Source organism: Propithecus coquereli, unplaced genomic scaffold (assembly GCF_000956105.1).
Source record: "Propithecus coquereli isolate 6110/MARCELLA unplaced genomic scaffold, Pcoq_1.0 Scaffold281, whole genome shotgun sequence".
In the NCBI taxonomy this organism is placed as follows: Eukaryota; Metazoa; Chordata; class Mammalia; order Primates; family Indriidae; genus Propithecus; species Propithecus coquereli.
In genome coordinates, this window is record NW_012148408.1 from 1,887,806 (window position 1) to 1,910,866 (window position 23,061).

Consider the following 23,061-nt stretch of genomic DNA (forward strand, 5'->3'; position numbering starts at 1 on the left):
AGCTGGAATAGCTAAGTGAAAAAGAACTAATACTTACCACTATGTTATTATAAGTAAAATTTTGTAGAATTTGAGGAATTTTAAAGTATTTTTGTTCCCGTGCATATGACTATTATTCAAAAGATGTAATACTTTTTTGATTTTTATTTATTAATTGGATTTAGTTTCAACATGTGTATTGTTTGGTTGTCTTGTAAACAAGAAATAGCCATTGTAACTTGAATTTTGCAGGTTTTTGTGAAATGTATTTATTTACTGTGCATGTATTTCAGTGTATTTGCATCCACAAGTTCTTGGATTTCAATTAAGAATCAGGTGTGTGTCTGGTGTGGTGGTTTATGCATTTTGGGAGACCAAGGTGGGAGGATCGCTTGAGGCCAGGAATTCTAGACCAACCTGCGCAACATGTGAGACCTCATCTCTACAAAAAATAAAAAAAATTAGGTGGGCACAGTGGCACGTGTCTGTATTCCCACTTACTACAGAGACTGAGGCAGGAGGATCACTTGAGCCCAGGAGTTTGAGGTTGCAGTGATCTATGGATTGGGCCACCGCACTCCAGCCTGGGTGAAAGAGCAAGACCTGTTGCTAAAAAACAAAACAGTACAAAAAAGAATCCAGTATAGCACACGATTATACAAATTTTTTTCTTTCACCCTACTCAGGTATTATCAAAATTGTTATTCATATATGAATACCAAAGCCATTAGATAAGATAGTAATGTAGAATAGCGTATCTGTAGAATAGCTTATCCATTAGTTGTTTGTAAATTGCAGAGTAGATAATTATAAAGTAGAGATTTCAATGCTAACACCAAACTTATCAGACTTGCTATATCATTAACGGGACCACCAGGCATTATGTGCTCACGATGTGATATAACATGAACTTACTGAATTAGCTAACACGTTTAACCTGAATCTATCTAATTAAACTATTAGATTTAAATTCTAGCTTACAGAAAATATAGTAACTAGAAGAACAAGCCAAGTTGTATCTCTAGGGAATAATTAAATCAAGAATATGGAACCTTCTATAAGGCAACTGGCCCAGTTTCTTAAAGCCAATGTCATGGAAAATAAAAATGATATATATAGGCCAGGCGCGGTGGCTCACGCCTGTAATCCTAGCACTCTGGGAGGCCGAGGCGGGCGGATCGTTCTGAGCTCAGGAGTTCGAGACCAGCCTGAGCAAGAGCGAGACCCCATCTCTACTAAAAATAGAAAGAAATTGGCCAAACAACTAAAAATAGAAAAAAAAAATTAGCCGGGCATGGTGGCGCGTGCCTGTAGTCCCAGCTACCTGGGAGACTGAGGCAGAAGGATCGCTCGAGCCCAGGAGTTTGAGGTTGCTGTGAGCTAGGCTGACACCACAGCACTCGCCCCAGGCAAGAGAGTGAGACTCTGTCTCAAAAAAAAAAAAAGAAAAAATGATATATATAATGTACGTGGGGGAGACTGCTCTCATGTTGTAGTCTGTGAACCTTTTTTTGACCCTCATTGAATAAAAAAAGCTAAGAAAGACATATTAGGGCAGTGGTGAAATTTGAATACAGAATGAGTATTAGACAATACAAGGAATTGTTTATTTTTCCTTGTGTGTTAATTGTTTTGAAGTTATATTAGAGTCCTTATTTTTAAGAGATGCTAAGGTATGTAGGGGTGAAGTATTATGTTTATAACTGATTTGAAATAATTCAACCAAAACAAAATTACTTCTAGTAAGTAGTATCTGTTTTGGTCAGTCTGCACAAAGACAGGCGTGATCCCTCATCCGGGAATTTATTCGGATGTTAGGAAATGACACAATGCACTCGCCAATCAATATGAATAAAGTTTATTTAGAACTTACAGCAAAGAGGGGATTCCTAGGAATAGAAGGACTCATTAATTAACCAAGAGAGCAAGCAGGAGTCGGGGAACTAGTGAGGATAGATGAGGAATTGGACTTTAATTGTGATTATGGGTGAGAGATGGAAACATCCTTTTTTTTTTTTAAAGAGACAGAGTCTCGCTCTGTCACCCAGCCTGAAGTGCTCTTACAGGATCATAGTTCGCTGCAGCCTTCTGAGTAGCTGGGACTACAAGTGCACGCCACCAAACTTGGCTAATTTTTAAATTTTTTGTTTTAGAGATGGAGTCTTGCTATATTCCTCAGGCTGGTCTCCAACTCCTGGCCTCTGGGTATCCTCCCGCCTCAGCCTCTCACCTCCTGCCTCCAGTCTCCTGCTTCAGCCTCAGTAGCCAGGATTACAAGCCACTGGGGCCGGCCATCCTCTTTATTAGGCTACCTAAAAAAGATGTGGCAAATATGATGAAATGTTAACAATTGTTGACTCTAGGTGATGGGCATATGAGTGTTCATTATTCTATTTCAGCTCTTCTGTATGTTTGAAAATTTTCATAGTAGAAAATGTTTAGAGGTGAAGTTAAGAAAGTTTTAGAATTATGTGATTATTTCTATTTTAGCAACCAAAGGACACAATGAGATTAGATGAAACAATGCTGGTCAAACAGTTGCTGCCAGAAATCTGCCATTTTCTTCACACCTGTCGTGAAGGAAACCAACATGCAGCTGAACTTCGGAATTCTGCCTCTGGGGTTTTATTTTCCCTCAGTTGCAACAACTTTAATGCAGTCTTTAGTCGAATTTCTACCAGGTTAGTGTGTAAATCCACATGGGACCATTGAATTAATATGAATTTTAGAAGTCTTTTTTTGTCTACATAAAAATAAAAAGTTAACAGAAAGGAGTTTTTTCTGGGCTTTTGTAGAAATTTTATGTATTAATTACTTTGAAATTTTAATTATGTAATGTGATATTGATGTATGCAGTTAAATGTGTATATTGTTAAAAACTTGAAAGTGTAAATTTTAGGAATAAATATCTCCCATGACCAGGCTTTCTAAAAAACACTAGGTATGAATTTTTGGTTTGGCTTTTTAAATATCTTATTCCTTTAAATGAAATTAGCCAATCAGATGCAATAATTGTTAAGAATAGTCAGAATTCTAATGATCTCACAGCTTTATTCCTTATCAGAAGATCCTAATTTACCAAAAAACCTAAGCAATATGGAAGCACAAGGAAGTGAATAGTTAGAGTAGACTTTTCCAGAAAGTGGACTGTGTTTTAAGTACATGTAAAATATTCCTGTTTATTGAGTATTTACAGCATATGCTATGCTGTCTTATCTTCACAGCAACCCTGAAAGGTAGGTGATACTTCCTATGTTTTACAAGTAATACCCAAAAAGTTAAGGTGATGTGCTAAACAATGGAGGGCCCAAAATAACAAAGGGTGACTTCAGAATCTATATTAGTTTCATCATACCAGGTTGCTTCCCTATGCTTCTATTTTAACTGTATTTTGATGAAATCCTTTTGATAAAATATACTTTGTTTTAAAGATGTATCATAAATATAATTCAAGCTTTTATTGATGATTCAAAATCATTGTGAGCATTAGTTGTGATATGCTACAGATGGAGAAATTGGTATAAATGGTGCTCTATGGGATAGAATTATAAGTAACAGTAGCAAGTAACTGTGGAACTTGCTTTCATGCAAATGATTTGCCTTTCTCATGCAAGTCAAATGTGTTCTTAACTTAATTACGACCAAGTAGGAAATATAACAAATCACTTAGTGACTTAGTGAATCAAAGACTGATAGAGAAAAACAGCCCTCTTTGCTTACTGGTACTTGCATCATTGACATGTCAGTGTTGTGTGAACAGTGGACTTCCAATTATTCAGATTCACTCATTATTGTGTTGGTTTCCAACAGATGTGAATGAGAACATACATCATAATTTGAGAATTTGTGCTATGGTGTTTCATGGAATTGACTGACTTCAAAGTCCTGCAGTCTTTTTAAACAGAAATGACATTTCTATAATTATAATGCTAGGCAACAATATTTTTCAACCTCAACAGAATTCCTGGCCCAAGGAAAAAGTTTTACTTAATGGTATATGACTGATATACCATTGTAATATTTATATGATAGAACAATATTTCCATGAAATCTTTTGAGTAAATAATATTTCATATTCTGAGTAATAATATACTGGTTGAATCAGCAAAGTAACAAACACCTAGGGAATAGGAGGCTGGAAAATTATAAAAAACAAAAACCGTTTTCATTTAGGTGACTGTTAGACCAGCCTTACTAATTGAAAGCTTATGTTGAAGGTAGAAAGTGATAAAAAAAAAAAAGTTTTTTAGTCTAGCCATATGTGAGTTGCTTTATAAAACATAGCAAATATACCACTTTTGAAAACTCTAGGAATTTTCTAATTACCAAAGATTTTATGGGATTTTGCAGCATTGGCACATGTAAAAATAGACAACTTTGATTATTTCCTGATTCTAGTTGATTGTCTGTTGCCAAAATAGAAGTTAAGTGTCTAAAATTTCATTAGTTTTCAGGGGACAGACTGCTCGGAAATGAGATCTGTGAAATAACATGTTTCAGACAACTGCATTTGCCTTTTCATTTAGCTTGTGCCAGAAATAGGAGCTGATCTTGTTAGAGGACCACTCATCTAAAAGACCTTTATGATGGTTTAATTTAGGTGGGGACATCTTATGATATTGCTGTTATAGCATTAGGTGGCTTAAAAATATGCTCGAATGGCAGTTCTTTCTAAAGATCCATTTTATATTTCATATATAATGGATGAATCAATATCATGAAAATATATTATTTAACTATTCTCCCTGTCATTAAGTTTTTCTCCATTAAGATTAAGGTTTGCTTTTTGTATTTCTGACCTTTATTTTTCTTTAGGGGAAGAGGGGCAATAGGTCTTAAAATAGCTAGAGTATACCATGTTCTGTGGCTCATAATATTCTTTTGTGTAGAAGATTAGCTGGTTTCTCCACAGAATTTCTATACAACTGCACTAGATCTAGTTGTTTCGTATTAATAGGGTACTTCCGAATATTGGATTTGATATACCACCAGAGGCAGAAGACTAAATGACTTTAAAAGTCATTGTGTTCTTTACAATTTACTTTTTCATTTTTATTTTTTCTTTTTTCTGTGCAAGGCTCTACCTGACTTTACACTTTACTATTTGGTTCTATACAAATCTATTTTTTGTGGTTTCTTACTCATTATTTTTAATAAGTTTTCAGTTTCTTCTTGTATGCCTCTAATCATTTAAAACATACTTATTTTATATTCTTGTTAATATTTTTTAAATTATATGTTTGTATGTGGTGACTTTCATTCACAGGAATTGTTTCCTGTTTTGTAATCTTTGATTGCAAACTTATCTTTAGTGTGGGCTATATTTTCTTTGGGAATCTATTATGGTCTTGAGCTGTGGTAGTGTTCTAGTGATGGTTTTGCATTTGTATTTGCCAGTTGCCCAGCTCTAGACCTATTTTTTTGTTAATTTCTCAGTCCCAGACTGTATAAGTAGTATAAATTTGGACCCTAAACCCTTATAATGTAACAGTTCTGGTGACTTTTGTCCCCCTTATTCAAAGCTTAGGCAGAACAGATAAACTTATTTGTGCTGATAGATTTTCTTTTTCTTTCTTTCTTTTTTTTTTTTTTGTTTAAGAAGTGCATAGTTCTTTCTAGTTCATGTTTTATGCAGAGCCCATGTTCTGATCTCTGCATTATTAGGGTACAAGGCTTTATATCCAGTTTCCATGTGAATGTTAAGCCCCAAGCTCCTAGGTTAGGTTAAAGAGATCAAAAACCTCCCTTATCCTTCCTTTGTTGCAGGGCTAGATCATGAACTTAATTCTCTGGTTTTCAGTTTCCATTTCATTTCTGAACCTTAGTGGGAAGGTAGAGTTTTACTTAATTTTTATACATTTAAAATATCTTTCTATTCAGTATACATCTTTCTAGATTTTTTTTTTTTTTTTGAGACAGAGTCTCGCTCTCTTGCCTGGGCTAGAGTGCTGTGGCGTCAGCCTACCTCACAGCAACCTCAAACTCCTGGGCTCGGGCGATCCTCCTGCCTCAGCCTCCCAGGTAGCTGGGACTACAGGCACGTGCCACCATGCCCGGCTAATTTTTTCTATTTTTAGTCATTTGGCCAATTTCTTTCTATTTATAGTAGAGACGGGGTCTCGCTCTTGCTCAGGCTGGTCTCGAACTCCTGAGATCAAACGATCCTCCTGCCTCTGCCTCCCAGAGTGCTAGGATTACAGGTGTGAGCCACCATGCCCAGCCTTCTAGATGTTTTAGTGTTAGGTTTTCCACACTTCTTTTCTTTTGCTCGGACTACCCCATAGTGGTACTGGACTATAAAAGAGGCAACATTTTTCTTCCATTTTTCACTAACATCTGTAAGAGTCAGCTTTTCAAAAGTTGGTGTTGCTGATCTATATTATGTTGTGTTTTCAAAGGAGTCATATTCCATATTTCTATGCTTTTTGCAGCAGCTGTGGAATTTTTAGCATGTAAATTAGTATTGAGGACCACCTCAATTTGCTTGAACTGACAAGGTTTTCTCACACTGATGATATGAAGAGGTTTAGTGTAAGTGCTTAGAATAATTTTAATGTTAGCTAAAGGCTAAAGTGAGTGAAAGAAGAATTTGGGAAGGAAGAAATAGAATTGATTTCATTTTTAGCAACTGAAGGTTTAGCGTGATGAATAATAAGTCAATTTTAAACTGAACTAAAATTGTTAAATTCAAGTTTATGCTTATCAATAAGACCATATAATATTTGTGCTTTTTCATCATATCTCTATTGCTCCCTTTATAAAAATTAGTAATTCCATCCTACTGCTTACTTTTTTGATGTATATTAATATGACTAGTGAGTATGCCTTATTAGGTAGCAGAGTTTAATAGATTGGTGATACCAACTTTTGAAAATCTGACCCCTGCGGTTTTTAGTGAGAAATGGAAGAAAAATTTAATACCTTTTATTTAGGCTTAAGTGAATTTATTAGTTTTAAAATATCTACATTTTTGTTAAAGTGTTAAATTTTTCTTTTTTCTTTTCTTTTATATTAGAAATAGGGTCTCACTCTGTCACCTAGGCTGGAGTGCAGTGGCCTTATCATAGCTCATTGTAACCACAAACTCCTGGGCTCAAGCTGTCCCGCTTCCACAGCTTCCTGAGTAACTAGGACTACAGGCATGCACCACAATACCCAGTTAATTTTTTATTTTTTGTAGAGACAGGGCCTTGCTATGTTCCCCAGGCTGATCTCGAACTCTTGGCCTCAAGCAGTCCTCCCACCTTGGCTTCCCAAAGTGCTGGAATGACAGGCATGAGCAACCACACCTGGCCCTTAAGTGTCAGATTTCTCTACATTTTTTTTTTTTTTTTGAGACAGAGTCTCACTGTGTTGCCCGGGCTAGAGTGCCGTGGCGTCAGCCTAGCTCACAACAACCTCAAACTCCTGGGCTCAAGCGATCCTCCTGCCTCAGCCTCCCGAGTAGCTGGGACTACAGGCTTGCGCCACCATGCCTGGCTAATTTTTTCTATATATTTTTAGTTGTCCGATTAATTTCTTTCTCTTTTTAGTAGAGACGGGGTCTCGCTCTTGCTCAGGCTGAGCTCAAACAATCCGCCCGCCTCGGCCTCCCAGAGAGCTAGGATTACAGGCGTGAGCCACCGCGCCCGGCAGATTTCTCTACATTTGTAGAGAATTCTCTGAGTTTGATAAATTCATATTCAATATAAAGGAAGTTTGGGTTTAAAGAGATTTCTGTCCTTATAAGCTTATGTACTACTATGAAGGAGAGACATTACTCAAATAATCATATAAACACATGTACAGACTGTGAAAAGTGCAATGAAAAAAGGCTTACTTGATTTTTGAATACAAAGTAAATGTACCCTGTGAATGCAGATAAAGTATCATTTATGTTTCTGTAGTCTAGTTGACAAGAACAGAGGTTAATATAATTTTTACATATTTGAAATTTGAATTTTAAAAACTTTTCATTGTGGAAATATTTTAAACGTAAACATATAAGAACAAATAGTATTTCAAATCCCCCCGTATCTCTTACTCTGCTTCAGCTGTTATCACCATGCTGTGATTCTTGATTTATCTCTTTTTTCCTTTTTTAGTACTTGAAGGCAAACCCTAGACATCGTATCATTTCCCCTGTAAATATTTCAGTATGTATCTCTAATAAATAGATTTTAAAAAATTAAAGTACAATCTTATTAAATACCTAGAAAATCATAATTCCTTAATATCATCTATTACCAAATTTGTGTTTAATTTTTTCTCATTAGCTCAGAAATGGCTTTTTCATTTGGTTTGTTCAAATCAGAATACAGACAAGATCCATACCTTGCAATTTGTTGATATTTCTCTTGAGTCTCTCTTAATTTATATCATTTCTTTATTTCTGTACCCCTCTTCCCATTTTTTTCGTGCTATTTGTTGGACTGGGTTATTTGCCTTGTAAAATTTTCCACATTCTCTGTTTGGCTGGGTTTGACTGGATTCAGGTTCATTTGGCTGGAGGGCCAAGAATACTTTACAGAGAGTTCTATGTAATTCATGTTGCCATATTATCCCGCTTTTAGTATTACGATCAATTGTTGGATTTAGATGTTATTAGCATTATCCATTCATTTTAAAGTGTCCCATAAAATTTTTACCGAATGGTTTTAGGTAACCACTGATCATCATTGCTTGGATTTGTCATTTCATTGGGCACTACAAAATGATAAATTTTCTATTCTGCCATTTATTCTTTATTTTTAAATTGTGAGTCTTGTAAAAGATTTTTGCTTGATGATTTATTCAGTTATCTTACAATGCAGTCAGTACATAGAGGGAACGCAGGATAGAGACTTGACTGTCATTCATTTTCAGAACGAGTCGTTACCCTAATAGCTGTGAAAGGTTACCCATGAGGTTTTTTTTTCAGTATTACTACAGACTCATGGATTTTTATTTTTTGTGTATGTTTTTCAATTGTAGACATTTTTTCGCTGCTCAAATTATGCTATTTTTGAAAGTTGGGAGCCCCTTTAAGTGCGTATCTATGCGACTGTTTACATGACTCTGGTAGTTGTTTGATAGTTTCCTTGTTTGAAGCTCAAGGTGATTTGGGCTCATGTTGTCCACATCTCCTGCCCCAATCCTGGAATTAACTAATTTTCCCAAAGATCCCTGGCTAAAAGTATCAAAAATTATTTAAACACCTCAATTTTAAAGATAGGGATACTAAGTTTACTGGATTATTGTATTTTCTTTTGTCGTATTCCTTAAATTAGTTATGTTTCTTTAGATTTTTATAAGAAATACTTATTCCTTTATTTTTATATATGTTTTTACTCTTGTAAACTCATCATTGGGGGAAGAATCTGTTGAATTCAGAATTTGGAATATCCTAAAATTTAATTTGATAAATTGTTTTTTACTTTTTAGGTTACAGGAATTGACTGTTTGTTCAGAAGACAATGTTGATGTTCATGATATAGAATTGTTACAATATATCAATGTGGATTGTGCAAAATTAAAACGGCTCCTGAAGGGTAAGTTTAAATGTGTGATAATATATCTAAAATTAATCACTGGGTCAAAAACCAGTATTATGAATGTACTAATTACATTAACTGTGTTGAAGTAGAACATCAAAATTATTTTATAATGCAGATGTTTTTGTGAAATGGCCAATAATACATATGATTTACTCGTTTTTGAACCTTTGAAAATAATACAGTAGAGAAAATGAGTATCTTAAATCCTGACAATGGAAAGTTTTGTTCAACTACAATTTTTGCATTTAATAAAGAGAATGTATGGTGCTGCTGTTTAATTTTTATGGAATTTCATCTCTTTATGACTATAAGTTATGGAAGTTACCTGTTTAGTTGTTGTAGCGCTTAAAGAAGATAGTCTTTAGCAGGATGCCAAAGTTTCATTGCAGAATGGAACCAGGAGATTGTGATCTATGGTGAGAGGAGGGATTGAGCCATGGATCTCATTTCTGACATTTCTATTTTCAGCTCTCTTACTAAGTTACTGATTGGCTTTACAGTATTACAGAGTCCCTTAACCTTTTAGTGCCTAGTGTTGCTTCCCTGTAGAATATGTTAATAATAGTTCCACATGGGAATATTATAACAACTAATATGTAATTTTAAAGCTTTGGAGAGTGCTTTATGTGATTATGTGGATTAAAATAAACTATCAGAAGGCATTGAGAAATTTTGTTACAGCAAGGAAGTGTTAATGTAAGTCAAATATCAATGATTCATAAACTGAGTACGAATATCTAAATTTCATTGTATAAAAATTGTTTTAAGTGTTATTGGACTGTAGCTAGTTTAAATGTGAAACCTTATAGTATACAATTCATACTTTTTATTTTACTTTGTATCTTGATTGAAGAATTGTCAAACAGTAATGTTTTTAATGTCTGACCTAAAAGAAAGAGATTGAGTTATATTAGCTTTGAAAAGTTGAACAATTCTGCAATGTAATTTTCAAAAAACCTGTTTAATTTTCTTAACACTTGCTTTAAACTCATTAACTATTTCACCAGAGTTATAAAAAGACCATATCTATATAGATGAGTAATATGAAGCTGTGTTCCATCTGTATTACTCTGTTCAGAATTTACGATTTTAGGTCATTACTATTGCAAAATCAAGCAACAATTTAATCAATTTTAATAACTTTAATAAAGGAAAAAATGGATCACTTTAGTTATTATTATGCTGAGGTATGAACACATGAACAGCAATTATTTTAGATTATAATAAACCACCAATCATTTCATAGTTAAAATTTGCAAGATTTTAGTATCTATCATTAAACATTGAGCAGTTAAGGAACTGAATGATAAAATCTAGAGATCTCCTCTATGAATAAAGTTTAAGAAGTGTAAGTGGAGTTTTATGTTTTTTTTCTTTTTTTGAGACAGAGTCTCACTCTTTTGCCCGGGCTAGAGTGAGTGCTGTGGCGTCAGCCTAGCTCAAGCAACCTCAAACTCCTGGGCTCAAGTGATCCTTCTGCCTCAGCCTCCCGAGTAGCTGGGACTACAGGCATGCGCCACCATGCCCGGCTAATTTTTTCTATATATTTTTAGTTGTCTGATTAATTTCTTTCTATTTTTTAGTAGAGACGGGGTCTCGCTCTTGCTCAGACTGGTTTCGAACTCCTGAGCTCAAAGAATCCGCCTGCCTCGGCCTCCCAGAATGCTAGGATTACAGGCATGAGCCACCGCGCCTGGCCGAGTTTTATGATTTTTAATAACTGTTTAGTAACATTTTGGGGAATAAATCTCATCTAAATTGCCTGTGAATAGGTGTTTGTTTAAAACAACAGTTTTCTTAGACGTGTCAAATCTATAATAATTAATTGAGATGGTTCTCCATGCCCAAATAAGAGAAACTAATTAAATATGTGGAAATGGCTTTCTTTTATATTGAGGTAACTTTTCCCTACTGAATTTAGCCCTCTCATGAACACAAATTTAGAGTATACACTGATAAATATATAAGGTATAAAGCTAATATTAATTAGACCAGCAAAAGATGGCTCTAGGTGACAATGGTAAAAGGAATGGAAACTTTCTATAATGAGTAGAGAAAGTGGTGATGTGCTTTAAATTCAATTCAGCAAGCATTTGTTGAGAAACTATATGCAAGAAACCATGCAAAGTGCTGGAATTACAAAAATTAACAAAATATTGGGTCTGTCCTAAGGTGCTCATGGCATGGTTTATGAAACAAATGTAGTATCAAATTATTTGCAAAACAATATGACAAACTCAAATAGGATGAGTATAAGATGAGAGAAGAAGTATGTATTTACGTGTGGCTGGGAGATGAGCAAACTATGAAGGCACAAGAGTAGATCAGATTATATTAATAAAAATATAGTAACATTTGTTGAGTTTTCAGTTTGTGCCAGGCATAGTGCTGTGCAGTTTACATGCCTTTTCTCATCAATCTTTGCGATAACACTCTGAAGCAATACTGGTATTATCATCCCATATATTAATGAGGAAACTGAGGCTTAAGTAACATTTCCATAATCACAGAGCTAGTAATTGCGAAGGTAAAGATTCAGTTGATATCTGCCATCTCTAGAAGCAAAGTATTTAACTGTTGTACTGTTGTGCTTATGAGTTATGAGGCTTTATTTTAGTGGCCATAGGAAGTGATGGAAAGGCTTTAAGGTGATAAATACCTTGATCAGTATTTTATTTTAGATACACCACTTTGCTTGAAATTTGCAGGATGGCTTGATAGAGGGTTACATGAACTTCTGGAACTTGGTTGTGTAGTAATGTTAGTGAGGAATAATGAGTAGTGGGGATTCATATGGAGTGGGGTAGGATAGAGACCAGTATGATAGGTATTTAAGAAGTAGAATACATAGCATTTGGTAATCAGTGCAGATATGAGGTTAGAGAAGTATCACCAAATATTACAGAACAAGCTGGTTAAAGCAGAAAAGGGAAGGAAGGGTTTATGGCAGTGAATGGGGTGGTCAAGAAAATGATGAATTCAGTTTTAGATCTACTGAGAGTTTGAATTATCCATGGGGTATCCAGCCAGAAACTTGTAGAACTGACATAGTGAAAGATATATACATTGGAATTGAGAATAGATTACTGTATATAACACATTAAAAAAGTTATAAAGGTAAAGTTGATGAACATAGGAAGGGAAAAAGACTACAGAGCACTGTGAAGTGTAATGCCATTACTTAGAAATCAAAGGACAGTGAGAATAAAGAAAATCCAAGGGATGCTTTAAAAAACTAATTTGGAGAGTAAGTTACTTATTTGCAAGTCCAGAAAAAAAATCGCAATTAAAGGATTCTTTAGATAATGACTTTTATTACTCAAGGACTTATCCCTATCTTAGGAGGATATTTATATAAATGTGATAAAAATCTGTATCCCTTTGTTAAAAGCCTATAGGAAGAGTTCTTTGCCAAGGGACTATCAGTAAAATAGTTTATAGAGGGGTCATCTTTTCCAAATATAAATCTCTTTCTAGATGTGGACAATACATTTAGAAGAAGAAATTAAAATACCTAATGTATATTTATATAGAAATTGTTTAGTGTTACTTGCATTAAAAATTCAGTCTACTATTTTGAACAATCAAATTAGCAAAATGAAGAAAATGAACCTGCTTAACAACGACAAGGATGTTTATATGCTGCTTGGTGGGAACGGCATGTGGCCTAACCCTTCTGAGAAACAGCTTTATAATCTTTATCAAAGGCTTTAAAAGATATTCATCTTTTTGACCAGACACTTCCATTTCTTGATCTTTACTTACCTTAAAGAAATAATCAGTAATGTGTAAAAAAATTTGGATATAAAAGTATTTACTAAAGTTATTTATAATAGTGAAATATTGGAAATTATTTAAATGTTACAACTGGAAAACATCTAAATAACCAGTGACTTAATATAGAGACTTAACTATTCAGAGGCATCAAAGCATACTGAAAAGACTATGGCTTTGTAGCCCAGTTCAGTCAGTTGAAAGTATTAAGATTTTGAAATAATTGGATTTACTGAAAATACATGGTATGTTGTAATTGTTCAAGTAATAGATACTATCATTTTGTATGTAGAGCCATCAAGAAATATGTATGAAGAATTTTTAAAGATGTAGAGAAAAATGAGTATGCTATGTAAAGTGAAAAGAACAGGTTTGCAATAACATATTACCTCATTTATGTTAAATATGTTTTTCTTATACATGCATAGGAAAAGGGAAGGAAAAAAATTCACCAAATGTTAATTGTGATTGTCTCTGAATGGTAGAATCCTGGGTGATGTTTTAAATTTCCCTTAGACTATTGTGTATTTTTTGAATTTTCTACAATGACTATGTGTTTTATACTTTTTTGGAAAAGTAAGTTATCATTAAAAACAAAGGGCCAGGCTTGGTGGCTCATGCCTGTAATACCAGCACTTTGGGAGGCTGAGGCAGGAGGATCGCTTGAAGTCAGGAGTTCGAGACTCAGCCTGGGCAACATAGTGAGACCCTGTCTCTACAAAAAATTTTAAAAAATATTAGCCAGTTGGGGTGAAGCGAGCCTGTGATCCCAGCTGCTCGGGAGGCTGAGGCAGGAGGATCGCCTGAGTCCCAGGAATTAGAGGCTTCAATGAGCTATGATCATGCCACCACACTCCAGTCTGGGCAACAGAGCCCTGTCTCAAAGAAAAAAAAAAAAAGGAAAAAACTTACAAACTTGGAAGTTCAAGGCATATTTGTATTTTATTGAATTTTATCTCTAGCAGACATAACTAGTGAGTTTTGTCTTTATATTAATTTTGTCTTTACCTTTTCATTGCTTACAAATAATATTGGAATGAAAGTAACATGAAAGGAAAGTTATTTTTGCTAGTAGCTCTGGGCTATATTTGTGTTAACTAATTAGAGTTAATTAAATTTTTTTTTTTCCCAGAAACAGCATTTAAATTTAAAGCCCTAAAGAAGATTGCACAGTTAGCAGTTATAAATAGCCTAGAAAAGGTAAGTTACAACCTTTTTGGTACTAAAATTTTAGTTTTGGTTATAAATTTTGCTGTCTTTATTAGTATTTTGAATCAAATAATTATGACAAGTGATAATTTCACATTAAGTTTTAGGAAAAATGTAATATTCTTATGAGGGAAATTAGGAATTTGTGACATTTTATCTACTGTATTAAGAAAAGGTCACTGCCTTCATATAAAGACACATGTTTTGTTATTTGTAGGCATTTTGGAACTGGGTAGAAAATTATCCAGATGAATTTACAAAGCTATACCAGATTCCACAGACTGATATGGCTGGTAAGGATGAGATTGATATTTTGTCTTTTAAACTCTTGCTTATGAGGTAAAAACTTATCACTTTGTAAGTTATTTTTGTCATAAAGGTACATTTACACTTTCTATTGTCAACTGATGTCAAATAGGAGATATTATTTTTTTCTCATATTTCTCAATTACTCCTCAACCCTCTTCCTTTCCTTTGAGCAAATAGAAAGAAGTTTAATAGAAGCTCTATCTTTAGAGTTGTAATTAGATATTTGCTTTTTTATTGTAGAGAAGCATGTTTTTGTCCTCTAAGGCTTTATTTTATATTTAGGGAAATGTGTATAAAGTAGTAATATTCTTAGCTATGATGTAAGAATTCTGAGGACACAACTGCATGGTAGAGAACAGTCCCCTGGAGAACTTCGGTAATTCTCTTTGGGAAGCTGTCCAGTCTTTGTTGCTTGGGTACATCACACTTTGTATAATGCCCTGCACATTCAGACTAAACACGGGATCAGCCATTCTAAAGTGTGTACTTTTTCAGAGTGGATCAAGATAGCTCTTCTAACACATAGACAACATAGCATTCCTTGTCTACTTACCTGAATGGATTTGTGTAGTTGTTGAGGTGAACTTCCAAATTTATCTTTTAAAAGTGTGGCCTTTTTGGGTTTTCGGATAGTGCCAGCTTTTAATTTGATCCTAGAAATTTTTTTCTCATCTAATAACGTCATTTAATATATTTTTCATGTAGAGTGTGCAGAAAAACTATTTGACTTGGTGGATGGTTTTGCTGAAAGCACCAAACGTAAAGCGGCAGTTTGGCCACTACAAATCATTCTCCTTGTCTTGTGTCCAGAAATAATCCAGGATATATCCAAGGATGTGGTTGATGAAAACAACATGAATAAGGTGAGAAGGGCAAAATTATTTCCATTTTGTCCAGTGAAACAGTTTATTTTATTTAAAGTGTGTATTAGTTTAGGTTCATCATTCTTTAAGCAAACTATTTCAGGGGATCATTTGAATTATAATCATTTTAGGACTCTGTTTGCTGGCCTTAGCAGAGACATACATAATTTTATTTGGAGGAGGGATAAATAATACCACATAATGATCAAAGATTTAAAATGATCCCTTAGTTTCATTCTTTTATCAGAGAAGACTAAATGATCCCTCTTAATGTTAAACACAGTTTCTCTAAAATTCACTGCAAGGGTTGTACTACTAAATTTCAACACTTTTATAGTGTGTTACTTGTGTGTACTTAGGTGTGTGTCCACTTGGTGCTGCTGAAATTATCTGGTAACTCATTTTAGGTGTTTTAGAACAATTTTCACAGGATTTTACTAGGAAGGTAGGCTACAGATGTACCATCTGTAGTGAAATTGGCATTGTAACAACTGGTAATTCTAAGAGGCTCTTATAATTTTTTAAAACCAAGAGCTGAGTGTTAATCTTACTGTTTTGTTTAAATTTCAGGATGCACTTTGTTTTACAAATACATTTTTTCTTTTTTTGCTGATTTGGGAGAAATACCCTTGGTTGACTAAACATGAAATGAGCTCCTGTGTGATTTGCCTGTAGATGGAGATGTTCAAAATCAGCTGAATGATTCAATACTTTGTAGAAATATTGGAAAGGGAATTTATGCATTAAAGGGTAAATAAATGAAATAGGTAATCTTTGAGAGTCTGTGATTCTATGATACTCCACTTAGGTCTATATCCTAACTTTCCATTATGAGGAACGATTTTTCATGTTAGATTGTTTTGGAGCCCTTTAAAATAGTACCTATTTTTGTTTGTTTGTTTATTGGAAAAATAGAAATAGGTAAACAGCTACCACAACTATATCTTTTTAAATGTTTGTTGGTCATTTGTATATCTTTAGTGAATTGCTAATTTTTCCATTGAATTATTTGTCTTTTGTTGATTTGTGGGGGATATGTGTGTGTATTTTTACTTGATTTCTCTTTTTAAACTTTAGTTATGAGATCTTTTTGCTATATAGATGTTTAAAATTTGGGTGTAATCAACTTAGTCTTGTTCTTTTTTGTCTCCTAGCTTTTTTGATAAGACCTCCCTTCCCCAAGATTTTATTCATTCATTTTATTCATGTACCATAAAATTCACCCTTTTAAAGTGTATGTTTCAGTGGTTTTTAGTATATTCACAAAGTTGTGCAGTTGTCACCACTAATTCCAGAACATTTTCATTTTCCCAAAAAGAAACCCCATATCCATTAGTAAGTCACTCCGTTTCCCTCTCCTCGTATCCCTTGGCAATCACTAACTACTCTTTGTCTTTATGGATTTGTTTATTCTAGACTGGATATTTCATATAAATGGAATCGTACAATATATGACTTTCTTGTCTGGCATGCCCCAAGATTTTTGAAGTACGCTTTTCTGTTTTTCTCTGGTATTTTTCTGGGTTAAAAATTTAGATCTTTAAATCTTTCTGGATTTATAAAAATGTATGCATTTTTTATGTATTCTCACTCTTTTCTAGTCACATTCCCTCTGAACTAACCAGTGTTAATGGCTGGTGTGTATCCTTCTATTCATATCTACTTGCTCATACAAATATTCAAATGAAAATACACATTGGTACAGGTGATGGTTGTTATATTTTAAACTGAAATCATTTTACACATTTTACTCTACATCTTGCTTTCTTTGCCTACGAATATATTCTGATTGTTCCTCAAAATAGTTAATAGAGATCTAACACATTCCTTTTAGTTTTGGGTAATATTCTATATTACACTAATGAGCTTTGTTAACTGAACCATTTCACTGTGAATGGATTTATTCAGATGTTTTCAGTTTTTTTACATTATAGTTAATCCTTAAGTAAATATCTTTGTTCATATATTCTTATCTGATGCTCCTAATTTTATAAACTAGAATCCCCAACTGGAATTTCTGTGTCAAGGACATTTGTATTTAGAATTTTTAATAGTTATTACTAGATTTACATTCCCCAATAATTGTAGGAGGTCACATTTTCACCAACACTAAATTAGATTGCCTATTTTCCTGCATTCTCATTAGGACTACCTGTTTTTACGTCTTTTTAATTTTTGCCACACTAATGAGGTAAGACAGTATCTTATCTAAAGTGTTCTTACTACCCCCCCCAAAAGGTAAACTATGTGAGGTGATGGATATGTTAATTACCTTGATTGTGGTAATCATTTATAATATATATGTATATCAAAAACATCATGTTGTACACCTTAAATATATACAATTTTTATTTTTCAATCGTACCTCAGTAAAGCTGGTAAACGACGTCATTCTAAATGGAATCAAACAATAGATACTAACATTACAATTATGTATAAATTTTCAAGCATAGAATGCTAGCAATATAAAATTAGGAACAAGAATATATATATAGAGAAATAGATAGATAGATTTTAGCATTTATATCTGTGAATGTAATTCCACAGATATAAATGTTGAAAGCAAGTTACAATCATGGCAAAAATGAAGATTATGTTATACACCTGTAATATGAAAATAAAATATCAAAGGCACATACTTATTTACTCAAATATTTATCCTCCAGTGCTCCTAACGCCTTTAGTCATATAGCCTAAATTTGAAAACAGCCCAAATGTCCATCAGCTGGTGAATGAATAAACCAACTGTGGTACCTTGAGAATACTCCTCAGCAGTAAAAAGGAACTAGTGACTGAGCAACATGGGTGAATCTCAAAACCATTATTTGAAGTAAATGAAGCCAGGCTCAGGAAATGACATATGATTTCTTTTAAAAGAACTTCTAGGCCAGGCGCAGTGGCTCACTCCTGTAATCCTAGCACTCTGGGAGGCCGAGGCGGGCAGATTGTTTGAGCTCAGAAGTTCGAAACCAGCCTGAGCAAGAGCGAGACCCCGTCTCTACTAAAAATAGAAAGAAATTAATCGGACAACTAAAAATATATAGAAAAAATTAGCCGGGCATGGTGGCGCATGCCTGTAGTCCCAGCTACTCGGGAGGCTGAGGCAGAAGGATTGCTTGAGCCCAAGAGTTTGAGGTTGCTGTGAGCTAGGATGACGTCATGGCACTCTAGCCCGGGCAACACAGTGAGACTCTGTCTCAAAAAAAAAAAAAAAAAGAACTTCTAGAGAAGACAAAATCAGGGACAGAAAGCAGATCAGTGGATGCTAGGGTTAGGAGTTAGGGGAGGAAATTGACTGGAAAAGGACCATTAGGGTACTTCTTGTGGTGATGGAAATGTTCTGTGTCATGACTGTAGTTGTAGTTACATGACTGTTCTTTCTCAGAGTTCGTCAAGTTGTACACTTGAAATTACTGATGCTCATTATATGTTAATTATACCTCAATAAAGCTAATTGAAAATAATTCATATTTAATAAGTGATATAAAAGAAAGAGAAAGTATTAATGGCTCAAACATTAATTTTCCAAATGAGTGCATTAATTAAAATACTCAAATGAATATTCATAGAGAAGAGAGTATCTCATTTTAATTTTTATTCCCCTTAACGATTAGTAAGGTTCAGGATCATTTGATATGTTTCTTGGGCATTTGCATGTTTTCTTTTGCAAGTGTCTGCTGACTTCCTTCACCTCTTTTTCTATTAGGTTGCTTGCCAGTCTCATTAATTTGTGGAACTTTTTGTATATAAGGAGCAATAATCCTTTATTTTTAGCCTGATATAGATATTTTTCTAGTTAATTGTTTCTTTTGGATATAGTATCTTTTTTTAGCAGAAATATTTGAAATGTACAAAGAATGTAACAATCTCTCATAATCCTATTAACATTTTGATATATTGCTCATCTTTTTTTCTTTTATATATAGTTTTAAAAATTGAACAAGTACTATTTGCATAAATTCTCAGTTAATTACAAATTTCCTTTGATTTCACTAATTCTTTCTTGTTCTTCACCAGGGACAGCCACTGTCAGGGGTCAGAGGTGTATTCTTCCAGTCTAGCTTTTATATTTTTATTGGGGGGGTGTGAATAGATAGATACAGATATTTAGTTAAGTGTTTCTCAGAGTGCGATATTTAGATCAGCAGCATCAGCATCACCTGGAAATTTGTTAGAGAGGCAAATTCTTAGGTCCCTAACCTAGGCCTGCTGAATCAGAAGCCCTGGAGGCAGGGACCCACAGCTAACAACCTGTTTTCAGCAAGTCCTCCAAGTCATTGTGAGGCATACTAAAGTTTGAGAACCATTGTTCATCTAGGTCATTGTCTTTAAGTGCTATATGATGTTTCCCAAATTCAATATATCATATATATATATATATATTTTTTTTTTTTTTTGAGACAGAGTCTCACTGTGTTGCCCGGGCTAGAGTGCCGTGGCGTCATCCTAGCTCACAGCAACCTCAGACTCCTGGGCTCAAGTGATCCTCCTGCCTCAGCCTCCTGAGTAGCTGGGACTACAGGCATGTGCCACCATGCCTGGCTAATTTTTTCTATATATTTTTAGTTGTCCAATTAATTTCTTTCTAATTTTAGTAGCGACGGGATCTCGCTCTTGCTCAGGCTGGTTTCGAACTCCTGAGCTCAAACAATCCACCCACCTCGGTCTCGCAGAGAGCTAGGATTACAGGACTGAACCACCGCGCCCGGCCATATATATTTTTTTAAGAAATGGCGTCTCACTATGTTGCCCAGGATGGTCTTGAACTTCTGAGCTCAGGTGATCCTCTGGAGTAACTGGGACTACAGGCACAGGCCACCACGCCTGGCTTGAATATACCATGTTTTAAAATCCCTTATTGTCAAGCATTTAAGTAACTTTCTTTAAAAAAATTAACAGTAATGCAAAGGAAACAATCAACAGAGTGGAAACGACAGCATACAGAAGGGGAGAAAATATTTGCAAACTATTTATCCAACAAGGGATTAATATCCAAAATATACAAGGAATTCAAGCATCTCAATAGCAGAAAGTAACCTAATCAAAATGGGCAAATGATCTGAACAGATATTTCTCAAAATAAGACAAATGGCCAAGAAATATATAAAAAAGTGGTCAACATCAATTTTCAGGGACATGCAGGTCAAAACCACATTGAGTTATCATCTTACCCCAGTTAGGATGGCTATCATCAAAAAGACAAATGTGAGGATGCAAAGAAAAGGGAATTCTTATACACTGTTGGTGCATATGTAAACTGGTACAGCCACTATGGAGAAGAGTATGGAGGTTCCTCATAAAACTGCAAAAAGAACGACCATATCACCCAGCAATCCCACTATTGGGCATTTATCCAAAGGAATAGAAATCAGTATATCGAAGAGAAATCTGCACCCCTGTGTTTATTGCAGCACTACTCACAATAGCCAAGATAGAGAGTCAAACTAAGTATCCAACAACAGATGAATGGATAAAGAAAATGCATATATATACAATGAGATCTATTCAGCCATAAAAAAGAATGAAATCTTGTTATTTGTGGCAATATGGATGCAACTGGAGGACATTAGGTTAAGTGAAATAAGCCAGGAACAGAAAATTAAATACTATGTATTCTCACTCATACATGAAAGCTAAAAAAAAGTTGATCTCAGGAGTAAAAAGTAAAACAGAGGATACTAGAGGTTGGGGAGGGGGAGATAGGGAGAGATTTGTTAAAGGATACAAAATTATAGCTAGATAATAGGAATAAGTTCTAGTGTTTTACACCACTGTAGGATGACTATCGTTAACAATAATATATAGTTTCAAATAGCTAGGAGGTTATTGAACTATTCCCAACACAAATGATAAATGTTTGAGATGATGGATATGCTAATTTTCCTGATCTGATTACTATACATTATATGTATCAAAACATCACCATGTACCCCATAAATATGTATAATTATTTTATGTCAATTAAAAAAATAAAAATACATAAAAAATTTTTTAGAAATGAATAATAAACAAACCAAAAAACCCTGAAAGGGCCTGAACTCTGATAGTTTTAAAACTCAGTTATATCCAATCAGATAATTTCTGTTAAACTTTTACTTTAAATTTGAAGCTAAACTACATTTAGAAATTTGTACTTTGAATTCTTGTGTGTGTAAAGTAAATTTGGTTGGCTATTGGCAAATGGATTGGGTAGCTACTTAATAAAACATTTTCTTCTAGGGCTTTAGCTTTCCAGTTCTTAGAAAATGTGTTTAACATAATCTGCATTATCACTGTTGAAAGTAACTAGTTGTTCTATTTACGCTAAATTGATAATATGAGTTTGGGAGCTATCAGTCTTTTCTATGGCCTGGAATAATTTAAATAATAAAAATTATCTGATTAGTTAGAAATCATTTATGAAATCATCAGGATTTGAAGCTCTTAAATTTTCCTTTGACATTTGCTTGTTATCATTAATGGTAATGTAGTAAGTTGACATAATAGAAATTTTCAATGTACGTTAGGAAGGGCATTCAGTGGTAAAGTAAGACTCCTGCTTACTCCCAACTTTCAGTTTGTCCTTTTCCTCCTGAGTCAAGTGCTACTACTGGTACAAGTACTGGTTTCTTATGGATGTTTCTAGAACTAGCCTCTGTATCTATTGTCTGTTTAAAATAACTCATTGATCCCCTTTTAAAGCTGTTTTATGCTTATGGATCTACGTAGTTTTTCTGTTTCCCTTTAAAATTTTTGATTGTGGTAAAACATACATAACATAAAATTTACCATCTTAACCATTTTTAAGTGTACAGTTTAGTAGTGCTAAGTATAATTCACATTGTTGTGCAACCAATCTCCAAAATTTTTTTATCTTGCAAAACTAAAACTATACCCATTAAACAAGTCCCTACTCTCCCCTACCCGTAACTCCTGACAACCACCCTTCTGCTTTCTGTCTCTATAGATTTGACTATTCTGGGTACCTCCTATAAGTGAAATCATACAGTATTTGTCTTTTTGTGACTGGCTTATTTCACTTAGCATAATGTCCTCAAAGTTCATTCATGTTGTAGCATGTCAGAATTTTCTTCCTTTTTAAGGCTGAATAATATTCTGTTATATGTATATACCAACATTTTATTTATCCAAATTTATCTGCCAGTGAATGTTGGGGTTGCTTCCACTTTCTGGCTGTTGTGAGTAAAGGTGTTATGCACATAGGTGTACAAATAACTTCGAGACTCTGCTTTCAGTTCTTTTAGATATATATCCAAAAGTAGAATTATATGGATTCATAGGATCATATGCTAATTCTATTTTTTAATTTTTTGAAGAATTTCTGTCTTTTTAAAAGTCACTTTGATAGTTTGTTCTTTGCTAGGAAATATATTTTTCAGTTTTATCAGCACCAGAGTTGTATATAATATCTA

The 23,061-nt window shown here is 34.1% G+C and overlaps 1 protein-coding gene across 1 annotated transcript in view; it reads left to right on the plus strand.

The window, feature by feature from the left end:
* The window catches only part of NF1 (neurofibromin 1), a 273,599-nt gene that overhangs the window by 83,975 nt on the left and 166,563 nt on the right, over positions 1-23,061 (plus strand). Inside the window, exons 4-8 of the mRNA XM_012648327.1 lie at positions 2,470-2,660; positions 9,382-9,488; positions 14,401-14,468; positions 14,695-14,770; positions 15,492-15,649. Of these exons, the coding sequence (XP_012503781.1) occupies positions 2,470-2,660; positions 9,382-9,488; positions 14,401-14,468; positions 14,695-14,770; positions 15,492-15,649 (600 nt within the window). The remainder of the gene's footprint in view (positions 1-2,469; positions 2,661-9,381; positions 9,489-14,400; positions 14,469-14,694; positions 14,771-15,491; positions 15,650-23,061) is intronic.